Consider the following 16,329-nt stretch of genomic DNA (forward strand, 5'->3'; position numbering starts at 1 on the left):
TACGTCGGTGATCATATCATCTTTCCAGATGCCTCGGCACAAACGTGTAATGGTTTCATGCGGATCAAAATCACCAACGCCCATGCTTTTTATACTGTAAGATGAATGAGATCGTGTCTTCTAGCCTCATCTTGAATGAAAACTTCCCTCAATATTGCATATCGCTTATTAAGTTAAAGCACACTATTGCTCGCCATTGTGTTCTAATATCATTACCATCGAGACCATAGTGGAACAGAAGAACATATAAGAACCGCTTCAAGATCTTCCGTCATCGGAGTCTTAGGCAAGATGATTGCCTCGTTTCTCCCGTGAGGTCTACACAGTGTTGGTGGAAGACGTGCGTGACGTGGGGATCACTGGCGTCAAGGCTTGCACTGTCGTTCTTGCCCACAATGTTGGAGTTGACCTTGAAAGCGGCAAATTATCACTGATCACTCTCGTCATCTACAAAGTATTCCCCATTATCCTCTGCTGCGCAATCTTCAAGTCACTTGAAAACTCACACGACGATAGGCTCGTTTCTTCTCTTTGAACCGTCACACCATTCAGTGTGAATGCCACCCCGATCGCGAATCTTGGGCGGATGCAGGTGATATCACTAGGGTATTACCATCGCCCCAAAATCTCCAGAGTCTGACAATATAGATCTACCTAAGCTTGAGTGTCGCTCGATGAAGTCTTTTTAAGAAACATCTCAGTAGCACTGCATCCTGAGAGAAAACAAAGGTTCTTTCAATGCTTCTAAGATTCCAAATGACAAAAAGGTCAAAAGCACCATTGGCGTGACAGCGGGCGGGAGTTTCTCCTTACTGGCACCTTGTCCTATCCACCCCTGGCTCCATCTATCACTATTCGGCGGCCTCTACCCATTCAGGTATCTCAATCAACCAATACCACTACCGCATGTCACCAAACTCTCCGAGAATAGTGTCTGCCTTGTATCATTTATGCGATACTTAAGACTTATTTCTCAGCATTTAGGTGGAGGAAAAGCATCCAGTATTGAATTTCATGCTGTTAGGTTTTCATCATTGCATTGACGGACATCCTTCTTGTTGTTTTCCTTGGTTTCCATGTATATAAAAGTGGTTGCCATACCTTCTTTGCATGACAATCGTACTCGTGGATCCACGCATCAAAGTTCGAAGGATTTCTCGGGCCTGGATGTCAGAAATCCCCTTAAGTGAATCAGTCTAAGCCACGCATCGTGCACTCGTCGCCCTTCATTATCCCTGCTTCTGTCCACGTATTCTATCTAAAGATGATAGCTCGACTGGATTCCTCACGTCGCTTGACCACAGCTCTGGCCGCCTACGAGACATAAGATAGTCGGGCAGGCTCTAATATCCCCGTATTTCATAATCCACGAGATCGACACTCATTGTCTCTACGGAGTTGATACCTGAAATGCTGGATTAGCGACAATTTATAGGCTTCAGCATGTTCATGATCACAGAAACACTGATAGAGAACGTTGATGGCGACATCGCCCGGGAGCGCAAAGTTTCGGATTATCGTGCTCAGCTTGTCTGTGTCGAATCATGATCGGCCGATATTGTGATAAAAGAACGATCTGCACTTCCTGTAAAGTAGATAGCAAAAGTGATCGACGAAGCTTTAGTGTGTCTACCCTTCTATCGCCCTGATGTTGCATCATCTCAGCGTTGTCCGCAGCATTAGTAGGCTGTCATGCTTCATAGAAGCTCGTCTTCCGCTTTTGTAATGATTTTCTGGTTATTTCTGAGGAAGTATTCCTATGAACTCAAGACGAAGACTCTGCAGAACCAAATCTCCATTTGACGGGAGCACTGAAACTCACGACGGCTAGTTTACATGGACACCATAAAGAGCGCATTGCCCGGATGGCAAGACAGCCTTAGGGATATTTTGGTGATCTTGCTACTTTAAGACTCACTGGCTCAAAATTGTGAGTTCAGCCCAATGACTTCTTCTTTCGCATTCTCCAGTTGTCTCACTCAGAGAATAGAACGTTAAAAAAACGTAACATCTGTCGAAGACTCGCTCGGAATAGAACTAACCGTACAGGCAACTCGCAGTACGTCTCTATGCCTCACGGAGCCCTGGCTATACCTTGGAGAATAGCCACAAGATGATGGATGACCATGATGAAGTCACACAAGCCCGACTCTGTTCCTTGTCTCGTAGTCACTGGAACCACCGGTTCGTTGAGTACTCATACTTCGGCATGCATGTATACGGCGACCACCCGGAGACCATTCTTGCAGACGAATGTCACCAGGCAAAAACTGTTATGGAATTACATTTAAAGATGGACTGAATTCATCAGGCAATTCGGTCCCGGACACAATTATGGCGGCGTTTTGCGTTTTACCTCAGCTTTGACAACTGACTTCGCTCGCTGAGTACCGGGCTGACATGTTCTGATGCTACAAGAGGACCTAGACAAGTGGTAATGAAAGACGTGCTACCCCCAATCCATGATTCTCCCAGCATACTCAACGGATACCGGAGGTGACGACAGAAGGCCGACGTAAGCTCACAATGACAGTCTTGCCATTGCCTAACATTGCAATTGTGTCGTACAACTCTGGGGGATCGTCAGTAGTGTCAGGTATATGAACCCCGTTTTCATTGTCGTTGGAGACCTGATTTTTGAGATCGAGAAGGCTGTTTTATATCAGCATTCGTGAGATTGGACAATTCTCGCGCGATGTCACAAGTTTGGCATTCTAAAATGCCCTTCCCATACCAGCAAAAGCTCAGCCAGAGCGAGCAAAGAAGCAAGCGTTGAGTAAACAAGTCCTAGGCCTCCTATCACAGTAGCGCTGGCTAGTATATAAAAGTATGCTGGCAGCACAAAGACTAAACCGCACAGGCGAGCAATTTTGCTCCTCTCCTTCGCTAACGAGATTGAATAAATCGAAATCCTCTAGGAATTTATTAAAGCATATTGGGAATGTTTTATAGGAAGCGACTGAGGTGGTTTACCTGACCCTTATCTTTGCTTCGAATCACTGGTGTCTTCTCTATTCTTTACAGCTGCGAATAAGTGACAGACGGTGTATCGCTAATAACTTGTGCCACGATTTGGGTTGACGCTGTGTTCTGCGTTATATACAACTTGCTGCTTAATAGCACAAGTAATCACAACGCAGGCAGATTGTCTCTCCTGAAACTCACATAACTCATAGCTAAACTCGTAGTTGTATATGAACGATGTTTCCCCAAAAGCGTCATAGGGCCATCACAGAACTCATTCGGATAGCCATTGAAGTGCTGTGAACGGCGGTGGTGATTGCTCGGACCGCAATTCCGACAACCAGGAACCCTTCCAAGCTATTTAAAGTCAAGAGAGCTTAGAAGTAACTCTCAGACGCAAGGAGAATGTCGGTTCTTTCACAGGCGTACTGGGTGAACTCGTGTGTAGGAAAGAGTCTGACAACTCCAGCCAAAGATCACCGCTGTTCTCACTACTGGTGGCAGACCCGTCATCGCGTTGACGAAATCATGTATCTCGAATAATCAGCGGGGGTTGAACAAAGATAGAGCCCAGAAACAACACAGCCCATGAGCCTACATCTAGGCTCTATACGTGGGCTGGAAGTATGCGAGTCCAATCAGTTTTATTCAATGGATGTCATGAACATAATGCACCAACGATGACGAAGAGTATATACCATTGAAGAATAACCATACTCACAGGGCTAGGCATGGCTTATTATATAGCTGCGAGGGCAATCTTACCGCGCCAACACATCATTCAGTAGACCAGCCGAATCCTGCTTTCCTTCTCAAGGCCAGCATACTCGAAGACACCATCACGGGCCCTTGAACACGACGGCTCAACGACACAACCCGGCCCAGTTCCCTTCAGCAATCCCAAGTAGACCTCTTACACCTTCACCCCCTTCAACCTATCTACCAATAACCGCCCAGCCAAATGTAAACTCCAAGCAAGCATCGACCGGAGCTGCTCCCGCAACACCTCCTCCCCTCCGGATCTGAACCCGGTGGCGCCCACCCCAAAGCCGAGTCCAACCCTCCAACTCCCGAGTATAAGACCCATAAGGGGATGGCACATACCCGCACCAAACAAGACCCCAAAAGGATACACATGCAAAACCACCCGACCCCAGCCCTAAATCCAGAGGCGTGTCTCTATCCTCCCTCCCCCAGAAACAAAGCAGAGAGAGACCCGGAAAAGCGAGGCGGGGTGCGTAAGTGCTTTACCGGACGAGGGGGGGAAGGGAGGGAAGATCCCGCGCCCTCGGGTCCTGCGATCCCGCATCTTCCCGAAGAGGGCCCCCATCCATCCACCGGGACTGGGAAGCATTCGTACCTACACTACTACACCCCGGGAAAAAGTCACACAGTCCCCACAAAGATTACTTTGACTACATGTCAAGCTCATCGACGAAAAGAGACTTGCGAGATGCAAGATGCGGCGGACGGGAAAGGGGGGAGATGGGACGGGGTGCATGGCATGGCCTCCACGCGGGAAGGTCAGTTAAGGCTCCAGTCCACTTAGATCATTCGCCCGGGCCAAAACTTCTGTTCCTGAACTTCAACTTCACCCCGAAACAATTCAATCAATGTCCCCCGTGGACAACTTCCCAATCCGTCAACCTTCTTTTCCAGTAATTCAAGGCCAAGCTTTCGTGTCAAGTCCAATGTTCATCCCAAACTTGTCAAACACAGGCAACCCGAGCCACGTGACCTGCTTCCATCCAACCAATCAAATCCCACTTTCTAACTCTGCTCTCTTCCTCTAATTCCCGAACACCACCCACTTTTTTATTCCCGCCGGGGGACGGACGGCCAATGCTCCCTCCCTCGCAATGACAGTGTCTGTGTGTGCTGCTGCTGCTGTGCTTGCTGTGTCGCGCGAAATTTCGGGAGCCGCAGCGCAAAAAGCTCAACAAAACCACCACCACCTCTTCATCCCGCCAAATCACCTCCACGACCACGCTCCCCCTCCCCTCTCAATCCTAATCCGACGACGACAAAATGGCCGCTATCGTCAAGGCGATCAACGCAAAGATCAGGTCTAACCCTGTGACGGACTATGTCTGCTCTACCCGTACGTGCCTTTTCCCCTCTCGAATTTTTTTCAAGGTGGAGGGTCCGCGGCCGGAGTTAGCGGGGATTGTCCGCACCCAAGCTCCCCAAAGGGAGAGCATCCCAAGCTCTGGAAGCTTTAGATTGCTGTCGCGATGTGATGGGAAGCTCTGGGAAGCCCAAATAAAGCGAATTGCATCGTTTCCGGGGCTTGCGGCTGAGAAGAAGCTGTGCCGTCACCGGCCTGGAGCTCCGGCGCCGGAGGCCCGGGAAGGCTGAAGCCTGTCGCGATAGCTTCGCGGATGAGTCAAGCCGAGAATGATATAGCTAACAATACTTGACCAACAGACTTCTGGGGACCCGTCTCCAACTTTGGTATTCCTCTGGCCGCCGTCATGGACACCCAAAAGTCTCCCGACCTGTACGTTTCCCCGCTGCCGCCCGCAATCGCAATCGCGATGTCTGCACTCGCGAATCCGCACCCTGATAAGGAACTTTGATATACTGATACGCACACCAAACAATAGAATCTCCGGCTCCATGACCGGTGCCCTTTGCATATACTCCGCCACCTTCATGCGCTACTCTCTCGCCGTCCAGCCCAAGAACTACCTCCTCTTCCTCTGCCACTTCGTCAACGAGGGCGCCCAGCTCACCCAGGGCTACCGCTGGCTGCAGTACAACCACTGGGGTGGAAAGGAGGCCCTGAACGCCAAGAACGCCGTCGAGGGCGTCAAGGACAAGGCTGCCGCCGTCGAGGCCAAGGTCGAGAAGGCCATTGGCAAATAAGCCCTCGACATACCTTGAGAAGGGGGAAGGGAGCTTTCTTTATGATAGAGTGGGGTTCGTTCGGGGGCGTAGGATTGACGCTTCCTCACCGTCGAGGTGGTTACCAGCTGAGGGGTGGGGGCGGCTCTCGCAACGCCCGGGAGGGATGTTACGAGTCTCGTTGACCACGAGTGCCGTGAATGAAGACGTGATAGGAGAAATCCCCGTCTGAGAGGTCATGGCTGGCCCCCGCATCACCAGCTGGGGCGCGAAACGTGGGTGGTAGCTGGCGGTTTACTGTACCATCATCACCTTTGCATTGTGCACATGCCTTTTTTCGTCTTTTTTTTTTCTCCCGGGAACGGGACCCCTGATTCCCCGGGGCGAACATCCAAGGACGCGGGCCTTTTTTGTCGTTCAGTCTCCGGCCCGCTATTTCGTATAATAGAAAAAGCGAAACTGTTTCTGGGATCTCTGGCACGTGTGCCAGCTTCGAACTGTGAGAGCAAGAGACAAATATGTTCAAAAAGGTTGAGTGACAAAGTGTGTGTGAGAGAGTTTCTCTTGGCCGCGATAGCCAAGAGGTCTGGAACTTGGATGTGGAGGGTAGCAGTGACAACGGCGGTTGCAATCATGGTCAAGCGGCGGTGCTTTGATGGTGGACCGCCGCTCTCGGGGCCTTGATCCGAACTATGGGAAGTCTGGAAAGGTTTCCCCGTGAGTTTCTTCCTAGAATCTTTTTTTTTTTTTTTTTTTTTTTTTTTTGGCGCGCATCCATTGTCGGTGGTGCAGTGACAGCTGGACGGAGCGGAGCGGAGCGCTCCTATTTCGGGCGATTCGGCGCTTTGTTTCAAGGGCCGGGGCCAGAGACAGGAGGTCGAGGAGGGGTTGACCAGGACTCTGGACAAACAACGAGAGAGATTCGATGAGTCAAAAATAGGTGTCGTCTCATCTCGTCCACAGGTTGCTCGAACGTGGACAGACTGAATAGTGGATGTCTCTCCGAAACTGCGAGAGCACCGACATGACCCCCACTCTCTCTGTCGATGTTGGCACCTGGGCATGATCTTGCCGGACGGCCGGCCGAGTGTAGATCCATCTCGTCCCTGGTGTCCTTGGCACCGCCGCGCATGCACCGCTGGAGTCCGGCGTTATTAATCGTGGGGTGCAGGGCGGGTACGAAGACTGCTGCGTATGCCTCAAATAACCTTTGATATCCGGCGACTCGAAAGAGTCACACACGGCAGGCGATCACGCAAGGTGGCAGGGAGAATGGGGGCGACCAGCACCGATATCAGGAGCTGAGGCGGCCAGGCTGAAATAAATGTCGCATAGTGTGGTGATATTGTGGCTAATTCTCATTACCATCGACAACTCCATCGTCGTCCAGCCTCGTTGGCGGACTGGAGATACACCGTGACGCACTATGTTGCTTGCGCGGTTTGAGTGAATGGGGGCCTGGGAAACGAGATGCCGGCAGAGCCGACGTCGGAGTATCCAGATGTGGTTGGGGAGTCATCACCGTGGTAGGTATGGCATGGTGGGTTTAGGTTGGTGAGCAGGCAATTTTTTCCTTTCCTTGTTGCAAATGCCGCTCGCGCTTTGATATCGACGCGATTGGATCTAGCGAGAAAAAGAGAAAACGGGGACGTCAAGGCTTCGATGGGGGGCCAAGAGTCTTGGAAACGACCCGGAACATTGGGCTTGAACTGCGCAGGATAATCTGGCCGAGTCGCCCGCAGGCTTGCAGCACAAGTGAGATCCAGAGTGGCACCTTGGCGGTGTAACGAATCGAGATGGTTGATACGGCGAGATGCAGTTGTACCTCCAGATGCACCGGCTCAAAGCCGATGATTCAGTCTCTGGCGTGCCCGATCTCATAGGACTTGTTCCTCTTGGGGAACACGGGACACGACCCAGGCCCAGCGTGGTCCGGGGATTTCACCTCAAGAGTCAGTGGACCGGGAATAACTTTCGAGTAATATCGGGGCTGCGCGGTTTTGTTTTGACGGAGGGACCTGGGCGATTTGGGTCCTGTGCCTGGGATGGTGCGCTTCTGGCGAGTGGCTTCATGGCTGCCGTCTTGTAGTTACATGTGGTCAGTGATGATCCAACTGGATGGACATCGTAAGGTGAAGTGGGCGGTCGCGGCGGCGGCGGCGGTTGGCGGTTCCAGTAGCCGGTCCGGGCCAAGGTCGGCGTGGCCTGCCTTGCCGTGTCGCATCCCATCCCATCTCAGGGCTGGCCGCTGGTGTGGTTGGTGGCGGAAGGGTAGCCGGCGGTCGCTGTCTTGCGGGCATGCCCCTCGGTGCAAGAGGCCGAGGTTGACGATATTTCGGATATTGTTTTTCTCCCTAGCGAAGCCGTCTGGAAAAGAATAAGACGTCAAAGGGTAAACAAAAGGCAGAACCCTGTGCAAGTCACCCCGTCCACCCCGCATTCTGCGACGAGCTGGACCGCGGGGCGAAAATGGTCAGGAACGGCGTCCCGAGAACTTCATCGCAACGACTGATATCGCCTCGAGTTGTCCCGAAGAGAAGCACGGGCTGGGTGGACGTCAGGCCGTCGAGAGAGGCGGACGTCCGATCCGTGACCGTGTAGTCGGGTGGACAGCCGTGTTATCCTCGGCCTTCGGCAGTGGTCGCGCCCGGGGAGAGCCCATACAGGCTTTTCAGACTCTGGGGAGTCCCGTGAAGAGCTCGTGAGATTGCGAGGATTGCCGAGCTGGGTGCAATTCTCTCGGGATTGGGGAAATTATGTCGGTATCTTGGTTTACGAAGAAGGGTGTGCAGTGTAGTGTTTCTGGTGCATGAAACCTTGCTTGCCTTGTGACAGGCGCCACCACTTGCAGAATGAATGCTTCAAGGTTGTGTGCTTGGGGGAGGTGCAAGACACCGGCACTCGGCGTGTCTTGCCAATCCAATTGGCTCAGGTCTACAAGTCAGGTACGCCTGGCTGCTGGTCTTTCCTCTTGCTGCGAAGGCACCTCAGGTAGGTAATTCGTGCTTGGCTCTTTCAAGCAAGTAATTACCTACGATAAGGCGGCTGCTGCTTTCCTGACTCTGACTCTCTCTGCAGGCTGGATTTTCCCTCCAATGCAGTCTGCAACTGCCATTGTCGCTATGCCGCAATTGGCTCTGTTGCTTCCAGGAATCTGTTAGTCAAACCGGAGGAAAGCAGTTTTGTATCGGCGGGCTGTGGTTGGCCAATTGGTTGGGGTTTAGCGGTGTTTTGCGACCCCGCCATCATCGCCTTTTACTTTTAGATTTACTACCACGGACACTTGTTACTTGTCAGGTAACTCGAAGCCGTGTTTGAGGGGGAAACTGACATGGCAAGCGCTGGCGTCTCAACGGCGAATGCACCCTCGTCTCTGGCGTGGATCTGGGCCTGAGTCAATGTGCGGCGGTGCTGACGTTTAGTCTATAGATATCAAGGTGCCGCTTTCTGTTTTGTTTCGTTGTTGTTGATTGCAGATCCCATCTCTGGGCATTCTCAGCAACTGTCTCAGGAGCTGCGGTCAAGGCACCGGCCCGCCGGGGAGGCTGAGAGTGAGAGGCTGGGCGTGGGCATGGGGCGATGGCCAGTATCTCAACCGTGGAAACACCTTTGGTATCTCTCGGTCAGGGATGGGCGGGGGGCTTGCTGCTATTCTCAGGGCTTCAGGGCTGCTCTCGGGGCATTGCGAAGCCAAGAGGTATCACCATCTCAGGTTGGGATTTCACATGTATCCGCACGCTACGCTACCAGGATCTGGGCTCCAGGGTCATCAGCCAGACGACGAGCAGCAAGCAGAGGACGGGCAGTCTATTGAAAGATTGACTGACTGCATTGCCCTTTGAGGCAAAGGATGCTCGATGAGATGTACGGAACACAGCAGCGTGATCATCGCCGTCGTCAGGTGGGAGAGGTACAAACGCCGAATGCCGGCAAGACATGCCATTGCATTTCTCAGGGCGATGAGGCTTGGGACAGGAAAGGGGAAAAAAAAAAAAAGGAAAAAAAAAAAAGGGTAGCCGTGACAAAGCGTGCTGTTTTGAGTGGGCAGCTGCTATCGCAGGGTGGCCTAAGCTCCCGTCCCAGCAGCATCAGCCAGAGGTAAGGTCCGCTGGAGGTAAGGAAGGTAAGAAAGGTCCGGTACGTACCTGCCTGCCCTTCAGGATGGGGCTTGGGACTTCCATTGTACCGCGGTACGCAAACCCACCTGGACACCCCTCTACCCCTCCCCCTCCTCTGGTCCTCTTTCCACCAGCTACACCTCCCATCTGATGCACCTGGCTGGCTGCCACGCACCTCATTTCGCGGCATCTCGCTCCTCGACATGGAAGTACCCGGATACTTCTCTACCTGGCTGCATGCCTTTACTTCGCGCTAGCTGCTGGAGACAAGGTCCCCTCCTTCATGACGACGAGGGGCGACAGGGGAGGGGCCTCTGGTGCCGTCGCCAGTCGGTTTCTACTTTCTCACCACTCCCTCACAGTCGACCACCACGTCTCGCGGAGAGGTCGGCCTTTTCGAGCATTGCCAGCCCCAGTGCCAGTGCCAATGCCATGTTTAGGTTGGTCTGAAGTCGATGGATGGACATGGCCCTCTCAGATGGATCTGTCTGGTCTGGTCTGGTCTCCTCTCCTGCTGCCCGGGGTGTACCTACGAGGAGACGAGCCCTGGCGAAGAGGGAAGGACTGACAGACATGCCATTTACCTTTCTGGCACCAACCCAGATACAAATAAAATCCCCTCATCCCACGAGCTTCGTGTTCATCCCGTCCTCTCCCTCTTCCTCTCCTCGTCCTCCGTCATCTGTCCGCCGGCCGCTGCTGTTCTTGCTGCTGCGTACATAGTATTACATTGTCGTTTGTGCTCCCCCAGATACCACTGCTTGTTCGCATCCACCACCGTCATACCCCCCACCCACCGACATCCACTCCCGTACCCTTCGGTCGGACGGGTGTAAGAGCGCAAAAAAGAAAGAGAGAAAGAGCTGTGCTCGCTTGTCATCGAAGCTCTCTACCTAACCCCGGCAAAGAGCCAACAAGCTTCCCTAGCTACCCCTCGGCTTTCATTCCACGTCCTCTCACTTCAGGACCCCGTCGAATCGAATCCCGTCGGCTCAACTTCTCAGCCCACCACACACGGCGCGTCTCTCTGCTTCGGTGCTTCGGCTCATCTGGACTCTGTTCCCCCTGACCCTTGTACCCGCCGCCGCCGCATCTGTTGCTGCTGCGCCTGATCTGCACCTGAAAGACAGGCGGCCAGAGACCAGACCACACCCAAGCAAGCGGCACGTCCGACGAGCTTGTTGCGTCTAAAAGCTTGGGATTGGAAACCTGGGAGAACCCCACCAACCTAGACCAGACCCAAACCAAACCACCCCGCCAACCGAGAGCCGACGCAATTGTCTCGCACTTGAGACCTCAACAGCTTTCCCTGCCCCTCGGTCCCTTCAAAATAGGCCGTTGTCCCTCTCGAAACTCTCTTCCTTCTTTCCTCACACCTTCCCACACGCTGCACAACTGCCCATCATGGCCCAGACGCAGCCCACATTCAACGATGTCTTCGAGGACGGCGATGTCGAGGAGGTCCAGAAGGACCCCCAGACCATCCACCACATTCGTGCCAACTCGAGCATCATGCACCTGAAGAAGATTCTGGGTAAGCTTGAACCTCTCTGAGCTGGCTCGAAGCTCGACGGAGCTATCCGAACCAATCCCTCGAGAATTGCGCTGACCAGTGTCTTCATGCCTCTAGTTGCCAACCGTGGTGAAATTCGTAAGTACATCCATTCATCCGGCCCTGACTCACGCAAGCTAACAGTCGTTCAGCCATTCGTGTATGTTGAACCTCCTCGACGCTCAAGGTACTGTCTAGAATTGCAATGCTTACTTTTCTGCCCGTCTAGATTTTCAGAACTGTAAGTAATCCAACCGGCTGCGCCATCATATCTTGCGACGCATCGCTGACTCTCTGTAGGCCCACGAGCTTTCATTGCACACCATCGCTGTCTTCAGGTAAAACACATCGCCTGGCCCGAACCAAGTTTCGCATACTAAAAATCACAGTTATGAGGACCGTCTCTCCATGCACAGACAAAGTATGTCCTTCACGCAGCTGCTTGTCCTCTCCGTTCCTCTCTAACCATTGTTCCACAGAGGCCGACGAGGCATACGTCATTGGCAAGCGCGGTCAATACACCCCGGTCGGTGCTTATCTCGCTGGAGATGAGATCATCAAGATTGCCGTCGAGCATGGCGCGCAGATGATTCACCCAGGTAAGAGCACAAAAAAAAACCACCATTTTGACATGTGCTAATCCACCGCCAAAGGATACGGCTTCCTGTCAGAAAACGCCGAGTTCGCGCGCAACGTCGAGAAGGCCGGCCTCATTGTAAGAGATCCTGTAGCAGCCCCTAAAATCTGACAACCCAACTGACTCGGGGCCCGTTTTAGTTCGTCGGACCTACGGCCGATGTCATTGACTCGCTAGGCGACAAGGTCTCCGCCCGAAAGCTCGCTATCGCTGCCGATGTCCCCGTCGTCCCCGGTACCGAAGGCGCCGTTGCAACATTTGAGGAGGTCAAGAGCTTCACCGATCAATATGGTTTCCCCATCATCATCAAGGCCGCCTACGGTGGTGGTGGTCGCGGCATGCGTGTCGTGCGCGAGCAGGAGAGCTTGAAGGAGTCCTTCGAGAGAGCCACCTCCGAGGCCAAATCTGCCTTCGGCAACGGCACCGTCTTCGTCGAGAGATTCCTCGACAAGCCCAAGCACATTGAGGTCCAGCTCCTCGGTGACAACCATGGCAACATTGTCCACCTTTACGAGCGTGACTGTTCCGTCCAGCGTCGCCACCAGAAGGTCGTCGAGATTGCTCCCGCGAAGGACCTCCCCACCGAGACTCGCGATGCTATTCTCAACGACGCCGTCAAGCTGGCCAGGTCGGTCAACTACCGCAACGCCGGTACCGCCGAGTTCCTGGTCGACCAGCAGAACAGGTACTACTTCATCGAGATCAACCCCCGTATCCAGGTCGAGCACACCATCACTGAGGAGATCACGGGTATCGATATCGTGGCCGCCCAGATCCAGATCGCCGCTGGCGCCACTCTGCAGCAGCTCGGTCTCACACAGGACCGCATCTCCACCAGAGGTTTCGCCATCCAGTGCAGAATCACAACTGAGGACCCCGCGAAGGGCTTCTCCCCCGACACCGGAAAGATTGAGGTCTACCGCTCTGCCGGTGGTAACGGTGTCCGTCTCGACGGTGGCAACGGTTTCGCCGGTGCCGTCATTACCCCCTACTACGACTCCATGCTGGTCAAGTGCACTTGCCACGGCTCAACATACGAGATTGCCCGCAGAAAGATTCTCCGTGCCCTTGTCGAGTTCCGTATCCGTGGTGTCAAGACCAACATTCCTTTCCTTGCGTCTCTGCTGACGCACCCCACCTTCATCGATGGCAACTGCTGGACGACGTTCATCGACGACACTCCTCAGCTGTTCGACCTCATTGGCAGCCAGAACCGTGCGCAAAAGCTTCTCGCGTACCTTGGTGACGTTGCCGTCAACGGCAGCAGCATCAAGGGCCAGATTGGCGAGCCCAAGTTCAAGGGCGACATCATCCTGCCTGAGCTTCTCAAGGAGGACGGCACCAGGCTCGATGTTTCCCAACCCTGCAAGAAGGGATGGAGACAAATCATCGTCGACCAGGGCCCCAAGGCCTTCGCCAAGGCCGTTCGCGCCAACAAGGGCTGCCTTCTGATGGATACCACATGGCGTGATGCCCATCAGTCGCTTCTGGCTACCCGTGTGCGCACCGTTGATCTCCTGAACATCTCCAAGGAGACCAGTCACGCCCTGTCCAACCTGTACGCTCTGGAGTGCTGGGGAGGTGCCACCTTCGATGTTGCCTACCGCTTTCTGTACGAGGACCCCTGGGACCGTCTGCGCCGCATGAGGAAGGCAGTCCCCAACATCCCCTTCCAGATGCTCCTGCGTGGAGCTAACGGTGTGGCCTATGCGTCCCTTCCCGACAACGCTATCGACCACTTCGTCGAGCAGGCCAAGAAGAACGGTGTCGATATCTTCCGTGTTTTCGACGCCCTGAACGACATCGACCAGCTCGAGGTCGGTATCAAGGCCGTTCACAAGGCTGGAGGTGTCGTCGAGGGTACCGTGTGCATTTCAGGAGACAGCAAGTTTCCCCTGCGTTCTATTCATGATCATTGTCACATTTGCTAACCAGTTTTCAGTGCTCAACCCCAAGAAGAAGTACAACCTCGAGTACTACCTAGACTTGGTTGACAAGCTGGTTGCTCTCGACATCCACGTCCTCGGTCTCAAGGACATGGCTGGTGTCCTCAAGCCCCACGCAGCTACTTTGTTGGTCGGCGCAATCCGCAAGAAGTACCCCGAGCTGCCCATCCATGTTCACACTCACGACTCCGCTGGTACGGGTGTTGCTTCCATGGTCGCTTGCGCCCAGGCCGGTGCCGATGCCGTCGACGCTGCCACCGACAGTCTGTCCGGTATGACTTCTCAGCCCAGCATCAACGCCATCATTGCTTCCCTTGAGGGCAGCGATCTCGACCCCGGCCTGAACCCCGCCCACGTCCGCGCTCTGGACACCTACTGGCAGCAGCTGCGCCTGCTGTACTCGCCCTTCGAGGCTCACCTCGCTGGTCCTGACCCTGAGGTGTACGAGCACGAGATCCCCGGTGGTCAGCTCACCAACATGATGTTCCAAGCATCTCAATTAGGTCTTGGAACGCAGTGGGCTGAGACCAAGAAGGCATATGAGCACGCCAACGATCTCCTTGGCGACATCGTCAAGGTCACGCCCACCTCCAAGGTCGTTGGTGACCTTGCCCAGTTCATGGTCTCCAACAAGCTTACCGCCGAGGACGTCAAGGCCCGTGCCTCCGAGCTCGACTTCCCCGGCTCCGTCCTGGAGTTCCTTGAGGGTATGATGGGCCAGCCGTACGGCGGATTCCCCGAGCCCCTCCGCTCCAACGCTCTCCGTGGCCGCAGGAAGCTGGACAAGCGCCCTGGTCTGTTCCTTGAGCCCGTTGACTTCGCCAAGGTCAAGCGCGACCTCCACAAGAAGTTCGGCGGTCCCATCACCGAGTGCGACATTGCCGCGTACGTCATGTACCCCAAGGTCTTCGAGGACTACAAGAAGTTCATCCAGAAGTATGGTGATCTCTCCGTCCTGCCCACCAAGTACTTCCTGTCTCGTCCCGAGATTGGTGAGGAGTTCCATGTCGAGCTCGAGAAGGGCAAGGTCCTCATTCTTAAACTCCTTGCTATTGGTCCTCTGAGCGAGAACACTGGCCAGCGCGAGGTGTTCTACGAGATGAACGGTGAAGTCAGACAAGTCACCGTCGACGACAACAAGGCCTCGGTTGAGAACGTCAGCCGTCCTAAGGCCGACCCCTCCGACTCCAGCCAGGTTGGCGCGCCTATGGCTGGTGTTTTGGTTGAGCTCCGTGTCAAGGACGGATCTGATGTCAAGAAGGGTGACCCTATCGCTGTCCTCAGCGCCATGAAGATGGTAAGTTTCTGTGTCGATGCTGCTTGTGACCTATATACTAACATCCTATCCAGGAAATGGTCATCTCTGCTCCTCACAATGGCAAGGTCTCCACCCTCCAGGTTAAGGAGGGCGACTCAGTCGACGGCTCGGACTTGGTTTGCAGGATTGTCAAGGCTTAAGCGGGGACTATTGGCGAGCGGCATCTTTTATGAATTTTAAGCACTACGAAAACTTATGTGACATGCTAATGTCTGGGGCGCGACGAACGGTTATCTGGCAGTTTGGACGTTTACTTAGAAGCAAATTTATACCATGATTGAACGTATCCCACTGTCCTTCTTGTCGCCATTGTCGTCGTTATCCTCGTCTGCCTTCCTCGCCCGCCTTCCTCGCCTGCCGTCCTCGTCTGTCGTCCTCGTCTGTCGTCCTCGTCTGTCGTCCTCGTCTGTCGTCCTCGTCTGTCGTCATCATTTCTTTTGCCCTGTACCGTTACTCCTCGTTACCGTCGTTAGCCTCAATCATCACCATCCCTATCACCATCACTATCTTAGCCATAGTCTTCAATATCCCGCTTTAGTTTCCCACTCCCGAATGTAATTCTATCAGGACCAGATGGAAGCAGCTCGATGAGATCGTGCAGTCTGTCGGCTTTGGTTCTGACTTTACGTCCAAGATCTGTGGAATTTCACAGTTATATGTAGCGCAACCGAATGTGCCACCGCACAATCCTCCCATGAATAACAATAGATTTTGAAGATAAAACTACTTTGATAAGAAGGCCTTTACAGCTTCGAACTGTTCTATGACATATGCAAAAGCCAAAGAATGGGCGTTGTTTGCGATGATTCTTCGATGAGACGTCGTTGGTGTGGATTTGTGACGCCTCGGGGATATCGGCAAGTGACATCATTCGCCTGTCACAGCTCCTGATCTCAACTCGCCAAACGTCTGCCCCTCGTGCGAATTTCAAACCCAATTCAAACGTC

General features: G+C 53.6%; 2 protein-coding genes across 2 annotated transcripts; both read left to right on the top strand.

Moving 5' to 3' along the window:
* Positions 1–4,992: 4,992 nt before the first annotated feature.
* Positions 4,993–5,832, top strand: MPC1 (Mitochondrial pyruvate carrier 1; the record flags this gene model as incomplete). Its single annotated transcript, XM_037315647.1, has 3 exons — positions 4,993–5,065; positions 5,392–5,464; positions 5,571–5,832. 3 exons carry the CDS (start codon positions 4,993–4,995, stop codon positions 5,830–5,832), a joined length of 408 nt encoding a protein of 135 aa, XP_037184965.1.
* A 5,501-nt stretch (positions 5,833–11,333) lies between these two features.
* On the top strand, positions 11,334–15,522 carry pyc (Pyruvate carboxylase; the record flags this gene model as incomplete). Its single annotated transcript, XM_037315648.1, has 11 exons — positions 11,334–11,463; positions 11,560–11,580; positions 11,634–11,641; positions 11,711–11,722; positions 11,782–11,819; positions 11,871–11,902; positions 11,961–12,080; positions 12,135–12,196; positions 12,259–13,978; positions 14,061–15,361; positions 15,415–15,522. The coding sequence occupies 11 exons, from the start codon at positions 11,334–11,336 to the stop codon at positions 15,520–15,522; spliced, it is 3,552 nt and encodes a 1,183-aa protein (XP_037184966.1).
* Between the last annotated feature and the right edge of the window lie 807 nt (positions 15,523–16,329).

This window comes from Colletotrichum aenigma, assembly GCF_013390185.1.
Source record: "Colletotrichum aenigma strain Cg56 chromosome Unknown KSG_Cg56_contig01, whole genome shotgun sequence".
In the NCBI taxonomy this organism is placed as follows: Eukaryota; Fungi; Ascomycota; class Sordariomycetes; order Glomerellales; family Glomerellaceae; genus Colletotrichum; species Colletotrichum aenigma.